Below are 18,284 nucleotides of genomic sequence, written 5' to 3'. Positions count from 1 at the left end.
CCTGACTCCTGATGGGCGGGAAGATGCCAAAAAAAGCAAAAGAATCTGGAACATTCTGTAATGAAGGTGTTTAACTCAAACCTGGAATAAATGTGGAGACGCCTGTAGTGGCCGGATAGCAGATGACCTTTTGGCAGAGGGGTGAGGTCATCACTGCTTCCGATGGGCTTCCTCGATTACTAGGGTTCCTATTCTCCGGATTCTGTCAGGGATGGATGTGAGAGGTGACTATAGAATGGACAAGCTTCTGCCTGGGAAAAGGTCATGGAAATTTGTTGGCGGCAAAGAGTGAATGGGTCTCCCTCGCATTGCCTCATTGGTCCAAATCCAGCTTGCAGGTGATGAAGGCTCCTCTCAGACCAGTGGAAGAGTGGCAACTAAAATCAAAATCAAGTGGAATCATCAATAATGATAGTGCTTGGTGAAAAGGATTTATCTTTTATACAGCATGCAGGATTTCGACAGTGTTCTTGATTGAATTGTCATCAGATTAAATCTGTCTCTTAGCGCATGTAAATACTTTCAATTTGAGCCCTTCAATGTGAGCATTTAATTACAGGGGCTGGTTAACGTGTCTCTCCTGATTAATCCAAAAAGGGATATGATTATCTCCTTAACAAGTCTATCCATTCAGCACCAAAAGAGGAAGCAGAATCTGACGATGAATGGGGTCAATGTACCAAGGGGAGAAAACATGCCTGTTATTTCCATGTGTGAAACACATCCAGTGCTGGAACGCTTGTGAAGGACTTTTAATTTTGACTTGCTGCATGCCTCGTCAGCTGTCAAAACACGTACAGCCATCACCCTCAGAATTGGAGCCACATGTTGGTCTCAGCTTCTGCTGTCCCTTGTTGGGCCGTGGGACTGCATGCCCCCCCGGTCCTAATGCAAAACAGAGGGAACAAATTGGATTGTGTATGAGTGGCTGAGTGCTACCCCTCAATGCCATTATTACAGAGAGGGCATGTCCAGATGAAACAGGAAGAAAGGGAAAGATCGGTCACCTATTACCAAAGATAGCTGATGCAGTTTCGGGGAATCATTTTAGCGTATTTGTGTGAACTTCTCTTTATAGTATATTTATGTGTTCTGTGATTCTGTACAGACCAGAGGACCTGGGGTAGCTGCAGCACCTCCTTATGGATGCTCTACATTATATTCTCACGTCTCTGAGGGTTTGACCTTGAAGTCTCCCTGTATCCCACATAGCTGGCAGCTTGCGGCTTTTTAAGGTTGGATGACAAACAGAGGTGAACTTTGCCTGAGATGTATCGTTATTAAATCCCATATCTGGGTATAAGCTTTAAGCAACGATACAACCCGGGTGGCCAGGCAGGAATTGTCCCTCCTTTCAGCAAGTGAGGTACAATCTGGGCATTGGACTGAACATCATCCCCACAGTGTTGATTAGGATACCTGTACATCATCTTCCGAGTGTGAATTATGATTCAGTTTATTCAATCTATAGAGGCAGCTCACTTGTTGTGTACATTTGGTCTTTTGAACACTGTGATTACAGAGGCAGATCTTAGCACATCGCAGTGCCGTGTGGCTTCACCATATCATCACAAAACCTTGTTTTCCATGCGGCCTCACTTGCCGCTCTTGTGTGTTTTGCCTCTGATCAGACAGTAACTGAAACAGAGGCAAGACAAGTTGTCCCTCACGAATCGGACCCCAAGGAGGTCGGGTAGCCCTCTGAGGTGTGGGCTCCTACCCCCAGGGGCTGAGGGCCCAGGCGTGCTGCACCACCCATCTCTGGCAGCACGTCCAGCCCACACGCAAACGAGTCACCCCCCCCCCTCCCCCCCCGCCCAGCCAGTAAACTCAAACGCACCTGTCAGGGTGATGAAGCACCAGCCCGTGGGGCAGCTTTGTTTACATTTTCACTGCGCTTTGCACAGAAAGAGGGACTCTAATTATTTTCCAACTGTAAATTAAAGCCAAGTGGGACAGAGTGAAAGCAAAAGGATCCCAGAGGAGACACGTGCTATATATAAGCAGTGCTAAGGGAGAGCGGGGGAGGTGGGTGCTGCTGGACGGCAGGACAGGAGTATTTTCTGGATGGATGGAAAATGCCAGAGAAGCAACAGAAGAAAGACGCAAAGTTTCACTCCAGGTTTTAGAGTCCACATATCAAACGTAATCACCTGTCACAAATACAGGGATCTTAAGGACCCTAATGATAGTGACATCTATTCTGCACCTGTCACAGAGGGACCGTGGATGAGCCCTGTCACTGACCCACTGGGCAGGGAGTCGGCAAGGGATCACATCCCTCTTTAGACATGCCAGGTGTTTGTATCCTCACAAAAAAGACTAAAGATCAAGATGACCAAGATGCCGAACTTTAATTTGCCTGATAAACGTTCTGGTTCATGTCAAGAGCATTTTATTGTCATTCCATCTAAAGCTGGGTTTACAGGGCAACGTTTAATCTATTTAGTGTTTAGCATTGCATACTTTATTTTGGGAGCGTGTATCCCATAATGCACCTGGAAGCAAATGGAGCTGGCCCTGATTGAGCTGACATGTTCAAGCACGTGAAAGGAGCAGATGTAAGAGAGCTTCCCTGATCATCACACATGAATGGCTTGCGGTTACATGACCTATATAACATGTTACATGCTCTGCTTCCTCCCTGCTCACCAAATACAGTACATTACAGGTACTGAACAGTCCTGGTGCGAGTAGACAGCAAAGCCACCAGGAGGATCTCCCACAGTGCTCTTCTGTGGCTCTTATAGTCCAGATCTGTCCGGTAGTCCTGAAAAAGCAGGATCTAAGGAGAGTGGTTTCCTTGTACCATGCCTGGGCATGATTGTTCCCTCTCCCCCGCTGGTCTGCTCTTAAATTGCACTTAACGATCCTGGCCTGAGCACGCGTTCGTCATCACTGTGCGACTTTTTTTATGTTAGAGGAAACACAGGAAGAAAAGAGTTTTCACATCTTTTTTGTGTTGAAGAAAACACAGGAAGAAAAGTGTTATCACATAGCACAATGGAGTTCCTGATTAATGTCCTTATTTTATGACTTATTTGGAGTCGACACACAGCCCTGTTATAGATGTATTCAGTGTGCAACACAGCGGTTTTCATTTAATCATCCTGCATGCATGAGAAGATAGTCCCGTATTTCAGATTTTGTATGCTGCATCCAGTTGTTCCTGGATACTTTCCTTTCCTGTTTTAATAGTGGTTATCTGCTTACAGGGATCCTGTCAAGGTGTGCCCCTCTGTGTCTCTCTGTCCGTTCCTCTGTTTGTGCATGTCTGTCTCTCTACATCTGTCTGTCTGTCTCTCTGTGTCTGCCTGTCTCTATGCTTCCCTTGTGAGCGAATTTCGTCTGCACTAACCAGTCCTTGACAGTACATAATTGAATTTGTTGTCAGGGGGCTTGACGGTGACGTCGCTGTCTGTGTTGGGGGTGTTCTCTATCTCACTAGGTGGCAGTGTACGATTACGTGTGGACAGACGACCCCTCCAGCACTGACCCGGTGGGGGGTAATGTGCTGGTGGGAGGTGAAACCAGCACCCACGTGTCCATCTACACATTACACCTGAGCAGCTTCCGAGAGCTGTACCGACAGTTTCTCCGGCAGCCGGATGGGGCCATCATGGAGGTGGGTGCCCCCAGCTGCTGTCAGAGATGAGATGTTGTCATTACCACAGAAGCAGAAAGAAATATCAGATTTCATACAGCCCTGATCTTATTCTGATCTCACAATGCCACAGAAAAAGATGTAAAACTCACAGGCACCAGCAGTGTAGAAGATCATTAAGCTATTATGTGGAGACGGGTTCCCTCTGCTGCTTTAAGACCCCCCCCCCCCCCCCCCCCGCAGCGCGTGTGCCCCCTTCCCTCCTGAAGCCTCATACCCGTATCCATGGCATTCCTGATACGTACACATGGGACAGAGCCCACGCAGTACAGATTGCTGTCTAATGAAATGTACAGCTGATCCTGCTCAGTAATAACTGCAAGCACATGAATGAAGCCACGTCTCCCGAGAGAAGCCTGGATCATCCCCAACAACGTGAAGATTTTAAAGTTTTCCATCAAAGATGACAGTTATACTGAGCCGCACCAACAGTCTGCTCCAAGGCGATGCCATTTTCAAAGCAGCTTCTTCTCCTGCACAGACCAATGAGAACCAGCTACATCCAGATTCACACACACAGAAGAATATTCTGCCATCGGAAATTTGTGGTAGTACTTCATATTTTGGAGTATTAACCCATAAAAAAATTGGAATATTAACCCTTAAAACTATCAGTACTGGTTTGTGTATAGAGGTATTTACACAACAACTTTTCCGATGTCCCCGTCCTAGGCTGGCCTTTATCCAGCTGTGGCCCCCTGTACACCAGTCTATGTGTTATCCCCATCACGGCCTGCGGCCCCCATGTGCTGGCCCTGCCGATGTCCCCGTCCCAGGCTGGCCTTTATCCAGCTAAGCCCCCCCCCCCCCCCCCCGGCACCAGCCCCACGACATCCCTGTCCTGCCTGGCAGTCACCTGCCATATGGAAAGCCTCTGGGGAAAATGCACAGCTGGAACATTACCTTTAAACAAATTATTTATGATGTGACTAAAAGCTGCTGAGTATCCTAACTGCACTGAGTGAACACTGAGGGCGTGTTTTTTATTGTATTAAAACTTTGTGCCAGAGTCGATTTCATGAACTCTGAGAGTAAACTTTCATTATAATTAGACATAAACCCAAACTGCCTGCTTTCTATCACTGTAGTGGATGTCAGATCACCACTGCAGCTACATCAAGCCTTCAAGATGAGGGCAGAAAAACAGCCGTTAGTATCCTCGTCTTTGACCGAGATAATTTACCAAAGAGGACATTAGCTCTGCTCTTTCTTCAGAATCTCATGACTCAGGTTTTCAGATTTCCAAATGAATTGATGCTTGCCAGTACTGACCCAATTTAGATTTCAAATATGAAGGTTGACCTTTAAAAAAACCTTACAGCAACATTAACTGGAAGTCGGCATCAATCCCGTGGTTGGCTCTTTAAGGTTCCACATCATGCTCACACAATGTCTTCATTTTCGCCCCATCAGGATGTCCTTGCTCATGACCATTTCATGGACCATCGTCCACTGTTTCTGCCCCAGGCACATGCACTTTGCTGAGGGGTTTTTCTGCGAGTCGTCATACTATTAAAGAGCAGATTTATGCCTTGGTTTGCATAATGTAATAACTCTACTGAACCTTCAACATCGTCATTAAAATAACAGGCAGCCTATCTCAGATAACACTGCTGGTTCCTCTTCTACCTGCCCTCTGTGGCTGCCTCTGCTGTTATTTATTTTTAGTTTATCACATCATACAGTAACAAGTGCAGTTTCACAGTTTGAATCTGAGTGAATCTCTCTGCTGTAGTTGGAACAGGTTTCAGAGAACCTGGACCGACATAAAGGGAGTAGCTTAAAGCGAGTAACAGCCAGGACCAAAATCAAGGGAGTAACATAAACGGAGTAACGGTTATGACCAAGGGTAAAGGAAGTAACTTAAAAGGAGTAACATGAAGTAACTTAAAGGAAGCAGCAGCCAGGACCAACATAAAGGGAGTAACATAGAGTAACTTAGTGAAAGTACCAGCTAGGACCAACATTATAGGAGCAACTTCTAGGGAGATATAGTCAAGACTAACATAAAGGGAGAAACTTAAAGGAAGCAACAGCCACAACTAACATAAAGGGAGTAACATATAAGGAGTAATAGCCAAGACCAACATAAAGGGACTAACTTAAAGGGAGTAACAGGCAGGACAAAAATAAAGGGAATAACATAAAAGGAGTAATAGCCAGAACCAAAATAAATGGAGTAACATAAGAAGAGTAATAGCCAGGACCAACTTAAAGGGAGTAACTTAAATGGAGTAATAACCAGGACCAACAAAAAGGGAGTAACTTGAAGAAAGTAACAGCCAGGACCAACATAAAGGGTATAACATAAAAAGAATAACTTAAAGGGAGTAGCAGCCAGGACATGCTGGTGACATTCTCTGGTTAATTAGCTGCCACCCTGTTTTCTTTACAACCTTGCAAGATAAATAGATTGTAAATACACTGAAAATTAAAAAGTGAATCTGGCAATGTAGTATGAATTCTGAAATTCTGGTAATTCTGGCTCTGTGATTAACAGAACTCTCCGAAATTCAGCCAGCCCACACTGCAACACACACTTAATGATTTAATTAAAATATATAATCAAATATGCTTGGGGAGAATAAAAATGCCCAGTGAGGTGTTCAGAGTTACTGTATCGGTGCTGTATAACAGTAAAAGGGCCCTGATTTTGTGCCCTGGCAGGTGCTTTCTGACTCGGGCTGCCTGGAGCCGCGAAATGGTATGGTCATCTGTCCCAAACAGAGTCCGGCAGGGCGAGGCGAGCCACACGCCCCCTGTCCCGTCAGGGAGAGGAGAAAGAAAAAGGCAGCATGGAGTGAGTAGTGTGTACTTCTTGATCTAACCCCCTGAGCAGTTTGGAGTGAATCATGTGCATTCTTCAGTTTGACCCCTGCAATGGCATGGAGTGGGTAGCGTGCACAGTTCAGTTTGACCCCTTCAATGGAACTGCGTACTCTTCAGTTTAACCACACTGTTAACTGCTCTTGCAGGATCTCACAGAGTTGAACCAGCAGAGGGAAGCTCCACTGCTGCTCTGAGACCATAACTGCTCAGAGAGTTCAGGACCCTGGGATCGACTGACACAGCTCCACTTGCAGTACTGAACAGCAAAGTGGCCCGTGAACCAGCGACTTCATTGGGCCAATTTAATTAGTGGGATCGCAAAGCCTTTCAGTCATGTGATCACACACGATGGCAGTGATTCACAACTGCTGCCATGCGGGCTGAAAAATATCAGATCCATAAGCTACTGATCAAGACACACAAAACTATTACATTTTAGAAGGAATCGCTCACTGGATATTATGCAGGGATTCATCACGTTAAAGAATGATAGTGGATTTATCAGAACGAAGAAGGGTGTGGTGTAAACCATTAAAAGAAATACTGTACAGGCAAGAAGCATAAATATGGTGAATGGGAAGGTCATTTATCAGCCAATAAACAATGCAAATGAGTGATTGCCTTATAAAACGAATGAGGGTCGTTAGGGCTTCATTGCGGCTCCAGCGGGATGAAAAGTGAAGATTCTAAAAGTCACTAATCACAGGGCAGTGATAAAAATCAATAGTGGCTCACATTAAGCCGGATAACATTCCGGCTGCCTTCATTTGCACTGTATGTGCGCCTGGTGACTCGGCCGCGGCGTAATGAACTCGCCCACAAATCACGTCTTAATGGGAGCCTACTTACATATATTGCTTAATTAAAGGTTGTGGGCTTATTAACATGTGTCTTTGGCGTCAAGGGCCGGCTCTGTGATCCCTGCAGCCAAGACCCGGCTGTAAAGCTTTTATTCGGCCCCATCATGCTCAGTTCACAGTGTAAGCCCTAAGCTTAATATACCGTCGTTTGCGCTGATGATGATTTTATGAGTGCTCATTACAGCCAAATTTGTTGAGTCGGAACTGTTTTGGTGCTTAATGTTTGAGACTTTTTCAACTTTTCTCATTTCTCATTTTCTATTTTATCTTTTGCAGTGATGGCCGTGGAGAGAGGTATCTCCAGACCAATATCGGTACATTCATGGTCCAGAAAGCACAAGTGCTACATACGGGCAGTTTATTAACAGAACAAGAGTAAAACTGTATATAATCAGGATAAGAACTGGATATGGATGATCTGTTAATAGAACTAGAGAGCTGACAAAATAAATCAACGCAAATACAAAGCAAGACATGTCGATTAATGTGGTGACCACCTGCACAATTTTTGCAGTGATTTCTGATGCTTTGCTTGCTTGCCGAATGCTGTTTATCTGTAGTATCTCTTTTAATAGAGAATTGTTCCCAAATCCTGGGGATTTTATAACACTTAACATGCAGATAAGTGACAGCGATAAGATTTACTAATAAATAAATGGAGAATCTCAGACATTGTGCACTCATTGAGTGGCTATACTTATGTGCTGAAATATGAGGCTTCAGATGAATGTTGGTCATCCATCATGAGGCTGGTGTCTCAGGACCCTTCAGAGCAGCGCGGTTTGCTTGTCAGCAATAAACACTGTTTGCCTACTATTTACATTTCAGATTTAGTCATGTGAGGAGTCGTTATTTCCCCCGACTGCCTCTAGGTTTCTGCTTGTGCTGGTTTCAGTTAAATCATAGCCTGTCATCTGCTGGTCTCTGTCTCTCAAACCACTGGGACCTTTACTCTAACCCAGGACACTGCTAGGGCAACACTGTGTTATTTTTGGGTGCCCCCCGCTTGCCCGTTGTTTAGCCCCCTGCCATAATGTGTACACAGAAGCGAAGGCAGCCCCCTGGCCGTGTCTCCACCTCTGTCTTCTTCTGAATAAATAATAGCCAATCAGATGAATGAAGGGGACCCAGCTGTAAATCACAGTGTACAGTAAGGACATGTAGCGGTGTTAGGGCTTCAGGTCTTGTGGGTGGAATTTACTGCTGTCATTCACAAGGACAGCCAATCAAATATCCTCTGAGAAAGGAGCTAATCCTGGCTTATCTTGTATTGTTCAGGTAATAGATACTGTTAAAATGCACTGATTCCCACCTGTCAATGTGATTATGGCCTGGATCCCCATGACTGCATGCACCGGATTGATATGACCCAATGTTTATTAGGGTCTGATCAGTTCCTGGTGTCAGTTTAATAACCTCAGTAAACTCTTGTGTTTTGTGTACTATAGAGTATATCTGTTCTTTAAACAAAGCAATTGTGAAAAATTGAAGGTTACTTGGTATTCTCATGTTTTATTTGGCTGTTTGTACACAATGCAGCCCGTGCCTTAGTCCAGTGGAATCAGATGCTCCATGCCACCCAGGGGACCCTCGGCATTCCCATCCATCATGGGCTCTGATTTATGTATTTATTATTTTTTTCCTTCAGAGCAAGGCAGATGTCCTGCTCAGAGGAAAATAATTTGCAGGGGAAAAAATATGAATATGCAAATGATGTGCGAATGTGGACCGTTATAAGGCTGGGAAACGTTCTCGTCACATTTCATTACAGAGAGGTCATCGCTTAATACAGCCAGCTGAGTCTCTGCTCTGCTCACCCGCTCTCCCTTTGTGTGTCTCCTGTCATGTCCCAGTGCTGGAGGAATGTGCTGCAGAAATACCACATTCACCGACACTGATCCCAGCAATGAAACCACACGACCCTATTTACATCCCTGTCACTCCTATGCGTGTCGATGTTCACGATCCAGCGTGTGGACATCAAAAACAGCAGCACTGGGTCACCAGACCATCCCAGATGAACATCTGTGACCCTTTTCTGGCACAAACTCACCGTTATTGTGCTAATTATTAAGTAAACGCGTCTCTTCTTCAAATAATCCTGAGTGAATACTAAGAATGTAATGAACTTCATGGTTCATTGTATGTGACATTGCTTAATTAATGAGCGCATTTAAAGTACATAGGCCCTGCTAATTGATTTATATGCCCGATTTGCGCATACAGCTGTTACTTCCTGTAGGAAAGTCATCACTCAAACATGCCTGTAGAAGCCGACGTAGAAGGTGGTAATGGGCTGTATTAACCTCACGGTTTAGTGCTGCGGCTAATCGTGTTCAAAGCAGCTTACGTACGATAACAGTGGATCTGAGCTGAGAGACGCTCCAGCCCATAACTGCATGGGAGGTGCTCCGCTCTGGCTTCCCATACAGATGTACAGACTTGAGTGCCCAAAGAGCTGTTCTTTCCTGGGGAGAGCCCACATTCCTGCTCACTGTCTGCGCAGGTCCAGTGCTCCCAGCCAGGTTTAGAAACGCGCTGATGGCCTCTGTAATCTGCCCATCTGGGGATGGACCCTGCACCATACATGGGGTCACAACCCATAGCCATTCGTTCAGTGTGAGCATGGCCTCAGAGGAGATCAGTCCCGTGTGACATGCAGGTCCTGAATAGTTTGTCTAGAATCTTCGTCCTGCATCACCGTCGTGTGAGCTGTCTGGGTTCCATGTTGTTTTTCGGTGATGTCTGTTGTGGGGTCAAACGGATTGACCCGCTAATCAGAGTCTATCTCCATGGAAAGGGCCCGTGACACAGTGGATTTACTGCGCTTCATTCCCGCTGCCCTGGGAGGTGGAGAACGCCGGGCTGAGTTAGTGTCGGCTTGCTGACCATCGCAGGCCTAGGGAACACGGAGGGGAAATAGATTTATTTTGTCCAAAATCACTCACTGCCTTGAGCTGGAGAAAGAAACAGAATGTCAGATGTTTTTAGTAAAATATTACTCAGCATTGAAATTTCATGAATATATTTTCATGCCCAGAATAATAATAATTCATCATTGATGCTGAGCAGACTGTAACGTTACTATAAAAATTATTCACTTTTCCGGCACGTTTCATCAGCCTGCGTGACACGTGCCGACCTGCGTGTCACCCCAGGGTGGGGTTGGGGGACGTCTGACACTTCACCTGCTGCTCTTCTTTTTATGGAGTCACCAGTGGAGCAGAGCCACCGCTGCTCCTCATACAATTAAAAACTCATTTTCCTAAATGTCCTCGCAGGAATTTCCACAGACATTTTTCCATGAGGAAAGCGTGTAATCGTCGCAGTCGTGCACGCACTGGGCTGCGTCAGGTGGCGCCGGGCGATGGCTCAGCTCCCCCCCATCATTAACACCACTTTAGTGTTACTTAAGGTGGGAGGGACAGATCTAAAGTTGCCCAGGAAGGTGGCGTTTATGGCGGCCGCATTAACGGGATGAGGCTGTGCGTGATTAATGGCCCTTAATGAGGAGCACTCCTAAGGATGGTCATTAGCTGCTCCTCGGCTATGAAATTGTGCTTGCTTTGCACCTCCTATGACACTGTTAATGTACCGAAATTTATTAGTGATTCTGTAAAGACACTGTTACACAACAAGGATCCCTGTCAGGGGTGACAGAGCTCCTGTCTCCATGATTGAACACCCCTGACACGTGAATGTTACTCGAATCGCGTTGTCACAGTTACGAGGGACATGCAACAGAGAGACAGACGCTGCTGTTTATATGGGCTTTGATGGTACACGTAATTAAGTGACAGTCTCATATTCTATAATAGTCTATATACAGGAAGCAGGACTTTAGAGGTGTAGCTCTGCACAGGAAGTATGAATATAGAGGTGTAGCTCTGCACAGGAAGTATGAATATAGAGGTGTAGCTCTGCACAGGAAGTATGAATATAGAGGTGTAGCTCCATACAGGAAGTATGAATATAGAGGTGTAGCTCTGCACAGGAAGTATGAATATAGAGGTGTATCTCCATACAGGAAGTATGAATATAGAGGTGTAGCTCTGCATAGGAAGTATGAATATAGAAGTGTAGCTCTGCATAGGAAGTATGAATATAGAGGTGTAGCTCTGCATAGGAAGTATGAATATAGAGGTGTAGCTCCATACAGGAAGTATGAATATAGAGGTGTAGCTCTGCATAGGAAGTATGAATACAGAGGTGCAGCTCTGCACAGGAAGTAGGACTTTTTAGGTGCAGTTCTATACACCACATAGGACTTTATACATTATATGGTACTGGGCCGCACGTCTTAAACATTTAATTTATATGTTTCATTCACATCCATTGCCACAGGTCTATAAAATCAAGCACCTAGTCATACAGTCAGGTTTACAAACATTTATGAAAGAATGGGTCGTTCTGAAGAGCTCAGAGAGTTCAAGTGTGGCACTGTCATAGGATGTCACCTTTGCAATAAGTCAGTTTGTGAAATTTCTTCCTTGCTACATATTCCACAGTCATCTGTAAGCAGTAGAAGCATTCAGTAAACACAGAAACTCAGCCACAAAGTGGCAGACCACATAAAGTAACAGAGTAGGTTCGTACTGTGTAAAAGTTGCCAACACTGTCGATTGAATAACTGCAGAGTTCCAAGCTTCCTCCAGCACAAACACTGTGCGCCAGGAGCTTCACAGAATGGGCTTCTATGCATGCAAGCTTTACATCACCAAGCACAATGCAAAGCGTTGGATGGAGTGGTGTAAAGCACGCCGGAACTGGGCTCTGGAGCAGCGGAAATGTGTTCTGTGGAGTGACAGATCACACTTCTCTGTCTGACAGTCTGATGGACCAGTTTGGGTTTGGCAGATGCCAGGAGAACATTACCTGCCTGCCTGCATTGTGCCAGCTGTATAGTGGTGGAGGAGGGATAATGGTATGGGGCTGTTTTTCAGGGGTTGGGCTCGGCCCCTTATTTCCCGTGAAGGGAACTCTTAATGCTTCAGCATACTGAGACATTTTGGACAATTATATGTTTCCAACTTTGGGGAAGGCCCTTTTCTATTCCAGCATGACTGTGCCTCACTGCATAACACAAAGTCTATAAAGACATGGTTTGGTGAGTTTGGTGTGGAAGAACTTGACTGGCCCATACAGAACCCTGACCTCTGCCCCATCAAACACCAAACTTGAATGGAGATTATGCCAAGCCTTCACATCCAACATCAGTGCCTGACCTCACAAATGCTCTTCTGCATGAATGGGCAAACATTTCCACAGACACACTCCAACATCTTGTGGAAATCCTTCTCAGAAGAATGGCAGCTGTTATAGCTGCAAAAGGGGATGGACCAACTCCATATTGATGCCTAAGGATTTAGAATGTGATGTCATAAAGGTTCCTCTAGGTGTAATTGCCAGGTGTTCCAAAACTAATGGCCAGGTGTTCCAATATATTTGTCCATGTAGAGTATGTGCAGTTCTATACAGGAAGTAGGACTACAGAAGTGTAACTTTGTACAGAAAGTAGGACTTTATAGGTATAGCTCTGGACATAATGAAGGACTTTAATGGTGTATCTCTGCACAGGAAATATTACCATAGAGGTATAGCTTTGTACAGGAAGTAGGATTTTATATGTGCAGGGTGTAGAACTTTTCTGGGTCAGGAACCAAGCCGAGCTGTAAAACATCATCGTTTTGACCTCTTTTCTCAATAATTAACTAGCCTGACACCAGACATTATTGGTCTTTTAAGATTCTTGCATTGAAATGTCATTCCTGCACTTAGTTTGGCACATCTTTTTATTTGAAGAGACAGAACGACTAGGTTAAATTCACAGTATAACTTAAAAGCACTTCTGTTGCCCAGTCTAAGGACCCAGCATCTTTGTCTAAGACGATGTGAGGCCTTCCTGACCCCAGACACCTTGCAAACACACAATTGCATGTTCTGTGGTGTTTTCACCGGGATGCGGCTCCTTTGCCAGCACAGGTGTGGTTTAACACACCACACTTTTGCATTAGAAGGTGTTCGGTCGAGCCGCACACCGCATATCCGTCATGATGTAACCGAGAGCAACTGCGGTCTAAATTACCTTCATCTGGCATAGTTCCAGCGCTCTATAAATGAGGTAATCGTCCTTGACTATAAAATTAGCATTTTCAAGACTTAATTGCTATCATTACATTTTTTTGTAATTCTATTAATTTAACAGAATGGGGTATTTGGTTTTTATGGTTATAATTTGCATTAAACAATGCATTTCTAAATAGAAATTTCTTAATATAGAACAGATAGGAGGGGAAGGAGCCCTGGTGAACCTCGGACAGCAATGATGTGAGCAGAGCTCCCAGAATCCTTCACTCCAGCCTCGTCTTATCATGCGAGATTACTGCAGCATGTGTCTTAATGGATGCAAGGCCCAGCAGCCCACTGAAGCACCAGAGAGTGAGAGCCGCGCTCAGACGCTCCTGCCAACCTGACCTCAGCACAGAGCTGACGGATCTGCCCACGGCCTCAATGCGGCCCCCGTCTCCTGCCTGAGGTACGGGGCCACGGCTGACCTTAAAACTCCAGACTGACTTTTACTGTCATCGAGTGGCTTCCATTTATGTAATGAAACGCGGATCCTTAATTATGGAGTGAATTAGTCATTTTAATTAATTCTATGCTGAGCTGGAATGAAATAAAATGTGACTTTAAGAGTGGAGCTGTAAAGTGTCACGTGTGGAGCGCTATCCCATCCAGTGGGGCAGCTCTGCTCTTTCACGTCTCTGCCATAACACAGGATGGGCTACTATCTGCACAGGGGGGCCACACAGTGGTGGTGTGCACAGCTGGGGGGTGAGAGCCTGGCTGGGGGAGGACAACTCGGCGGTTCTGTCGGGTGAACATGGACAGCCAAGGGGGGATTCTGAAGAAGACGATGTTCATCCACCCATCAATCATCCACCCAGTTATCATTCATCCATCCACCCACCCGTCCACCCATCCATCCATCCATCTTCTAACCGCAGGGTAGAAGGATCTTTTGCATTTTAGTTGCTTGTCACTGAATAGCTCAGATACAAACCAAAACCAGCATTTCACCATTGTACTCACCACAGGTTAATCAGCACTGACAGGGTTAGGGTGACTGACACAGTATCTCTTATGTCAGTGGTCACCTTTAATGAACCCACTGCCTTTGACTCCGGGATGAGTCACACCATTATGGACCCAACCCTTAATCTCCACTAATTCCTGTTTTAACGGCCTTGTCTGATACAAACGCAGCACTTTGGCAGAACAGGAAGAGTCAAGCAGACGCTCAGAACCATTTACTGGAGATTAAACTATATCTATCTTTTGTTATCATTCAAAGAATAATTAATTGTCTTTACCAAGAAGATTCCCACCCTTCATAAAATAATGCAGGTTATTTTTCTCGTGTAATAGCTAAGAAAAAAATCTGTATGAAGTTGAATGTAAATAAAATACAAACAGTCAATCAGAATGGCTACCAGACCAGTATGTTGATGTTCCTGATGATGTTAAGCTGTTAAGCTGAAGCCATATCTGTCAGCATCTTTCCTGCAGTCTGGCTTGCATGTTTGGCTAATTCCTATTCCGCTGTTGAAGGGCTTCTGTAGTTGAACAGTCTGTTTGGCGTCACTGGCATCTTTAAACACAGTCGGTGGCATTTCAGAAGATTGCTTTTAAAGACCCGAGAAGCTGCTGGATGTCCTGCAGGCTTTTTAGGGAGTCGTGGGAGGGGGGGGAGGCTCCTGCTCAACGTTGAATTATATACCCGGGAGAGTTAATGTAATGGTGCCCCTCAATGCAGGAGCGATTTCAAGCACAGAAACAGTAACTGTCTGCTCGAGCAGCGGTGTAACTCCATATTCCAGGTGATAGAGCAGAGCCCATGGACACCCTGCCAACCGCCGGCGTTACGCACTGCAAACATCCTGTCTCAGAACGGGCACAGCTGCTCAGCACACCCTGCCAGGGTATGACCAAGAGTGCTGGCTGCACCCTAAGCAGTATGAACAGCCACCTCCAGCATGGACCTGCACATCCCTGCATCTGCTGGTAAAGTAGCAGCACCATCTGGTACACAGGCCTGTCCGGTTCTGATCTGTCACAGCCGCACTGGCACGGAGACATGGGGCTTTTACCAGCCGGCAGAGCTGGGGAGTGAATCGGCACGGGTTCCGCTTGGGAAAGGCGGCTATGGTGAGATAAGCTCTGAGTGATGGCCTTGTCTAACAGGCAGCCTTATCCAGAGCAGCACAGGGGGTGTGAACATGGACCTTTCCCCACAGGGTGAGCAGAGCCTCATCCTCCGCAGTTGGAGTCCTCACTAATGTAGGAAGCCCCGTTTAGCTAGCTAGCAGATGCCTGTCTCGTGGCAGGAGGTTTCGTCATCTGGGACCTTTTTCTGGAAGGATCTGTGGAAGGACTGACAGCTGAGGGTCCCCCAGGTTGAGGGAAGAGCTCCCAGGTCTCGTATTTGGTGAAATTAGCATGCGTGCCAAACAATCACGAGGTCATTCAGCCATTAATGTGAAGGGATTAAGAGAGACCTCCTGCCCCCGGTCTGTGGTCTAACATGAAGGACCTGTGACCAGAGGCTGCGCATTTCAAACCACCACACCCACTTCTATGTTTGTGAGTCGCCTATAACTGCATGTGGAAATGTTTGCGTGTGAATATTACAAACACCATGCGACGATGTCGATAAAGGCATTCCAGCACATTAAAGCGCAATGCGAGAGTCACCAAATCCCACCCTGCGCGGCTCTCTCAAGCGTGCAGACGTGCGACTGTTTGTTTGTGGAGGATTTATTTCTGCAGCTCTCTCGAGGGCTTCTTAATCCTAAGAGGAGCATTTTTAAACCACAGCTGACATTAGCAAAGCAAACACGCTGTATCAAGCTGTGCAAATCGACGTCAACAAGACCACGTCCAAAACGTCTCTGACGGGAGCAGCTCATGCAGATTAACTGTGCTTTTGTTGATATTAAACATATGGAATTCAGTTGATTAATTTATTATTAATTAATTACTAAATAATAATCATATATAAATAATTACAGAGACAATCCATTCTGGCCATGATAATGGTAAACACTGGAAAATGGATTGACAATGTGGAAGCTTTTTCGTCCTGGAAATATTAATCATATTAACAGAGCACATGTGCACATGCATCATATGTTACATGGGAAATAAATGCAACGTCCCAGCAGCCTGCTGTATGATCCATGTAGGCGAGTTACAGCACCTGGAAATCGCACCAACAGCCATGACCCCAGAAAACATTAATTACTGAAAAATAATGACAAATCAATGAGTACATGCTTTGACTTTCAACAGTTAACCTGTACTGAAAATTAAACAAAGAATCACACAGAGGAAAGTTTGTCAGTCTTTGACCAAAATCTCACACAATTATCATGCATAAGTATATAATAAAATTAATTCTGCTTCTGTGACTTGTAGCCTGCGGCATGTAGGATAGAATCTGCTTTGTATGTATAATAGATCATAGTGTTTTTCATGAATAACACTGACACAGGAAGTGAATGCCAATGACGTTTGTCTCTGGACAGAATCAAAGTGTACATGTAATATTGTGATAATCTGCATTTGATGAATTTGGGCTTGACTTGCCTTGGCTAAATCCTGCTAATTTCTAGACAAGGGTTGCCTCTGTAATTGAGTTTCCAATAACATTAGGATTATTCCCCACATGATAATTCAATCCAAGGTATTCCTTTTTAACACTGTAATATTGAAATGTGTGATTATTATACATTTACATGCAGATTTGAATGCCTTCTTGCAACACATAACTTCCTTCTTAACTTGATTTTCTATATTATACCATACATTTTGTAGAACTTAATCATATCAACAGAGAGGGTGGCTTGGGTTATGAGCTCTGAGTGACTGTTCTTAAACATTCTTTTCCTTGGATGAATTATAAGGAAATCCTGCTGGAATTATGTTCTCTTGTGTTTACTGGGTTAGTCTCCATGCATAGGACTTGGATATGTGACTTGGTGCCTATAAACCCAGTTATACACCCAGCCTTAAGTGATTTTTTTTTTACTTATTCTGTAGCTTTTCTCAACAGATCACTGAATATAATAGCATATAGAGTGAGAACGAGAGAGAGAGAGAGAGAGAGAGCAGTGAGGTATAAACATTCTGTCAGTAATTTCACAATGAACCATCATTCAAGTTGGACATTCTTTATAGTAAATATGGCTGCAGTGATTATTTAATTATTTCAGTCTCTTCTGAAGTGAAGCACTAATAATATGCTAGAGTTTATGAGTATTTACTGGTATGTGAAGAAACCAAAGGACAACAGGATCTTTATGACTTATTTCTCACTGACCATTAGATACTTTGGTGGCGCTAGATTGGATATAATGGAAATTTCCCATGAGAGTGAGTTCACCCGAAACTCTAGGTACAGCGTGTCCCTGTTCCCCACCTTGTAGGAGCATTACAGTGTCATGGGGAGAAGAATCTAATTAGGATCCAGGGTTTACTTCCAAAAGCCAAGTCATACAAATTCAGGGTCAAATCCCGGCGGTCAAATCAGTTACAAATGGTCCTGGGGACGATCTGCAGCCGGAAACCGAGAATGAAACAAAGGACCATGATAACTGGAGGAGTACGGCAGGATAAGCCCTATATATACAAGGAATAATTTCCCAAGATATTCAAGCGAGATCTCATTAATGAAACACTGATGGTGCATTTGACAAACCATAAGGCATGACCAAATATTCATAGTGCCCGCAGTGTGTGTGGGACACCATCTTCTCCTCACCTCCGTCATGGGTCCTGATGCAGTTATATGCCCTCCACAGCTCCAGCTCAGTAAAGGATCTTGCTTCCCTTGACTACTCCAGAGCAGCTGGAACCAGAGGTAGTACGCA

The 18,284-nt window shown here is 44.9% G+C and overlaps 1 protein-coding gene and 1 long non-coding RNA gene across 2 annotated transcripts in view; one reads left to right on the top strand and one right to left on the bottom strand.

Annotated features, from left to right (window-relative positions):
* ofcc1 (orofacial cleft 1 candidate 1) overlaps window positions 1-8,021 on the top strand; it is a 48,912-nt gene extending 40,891 nt beyond the window's left edge. The window contains exons 19-21 of the mRNA XM_049023854.1: window positions 3,449-3,625; window positions 6,332-6,464; window positions 6,640-8,021. Coding sequence (XP_048879811.1) covers window positions 3,449-3,625; window positions 6,332-6,464; window positions 6,640-6,695 — 366 coding nt within the window. The 3' untranslated portion in view covers window positions 6,696-8,021. The remainder of the gene's footprint in view (window positions 1-3,448; window positions 3,626-6,331; window positions 6,465-6,639) is intronic.
* LOC125748058 (uncharacterized) overlaps window positions 864-18,284 on the bottom strand; it is an 85,865-nt gene continuing 68,444 nt past the window's right edge. Inside the window, exon 3 of the long non-coding RNA XR_007399454.1 lies at window positions 864-885. This is a non-coding gene — a long non-coding RNA (uncharacterized LOC125748058). The remainder of the gene's footprint in view (window positions 886-18,284) is intronic.

This window comes from Brienomyrus brachyistius, chromosome 1 (genome assembly GCF_023856365.1).
Source record: "Brienomyrus brachyistius isolate T26 chromosome 1, BBRACH_0.4, whole genome shotgun sequence".
Lineage (NCBI taxonomy): Eukaryota > Metazoa > Chordata > Actinopteri > Osteoglossiformes > Mormyridae > Brienomyrus > Brienomyrus brachyistius.
This window is presented reverse-complemented; position numbering and strand designations above follow the sequence as displayed.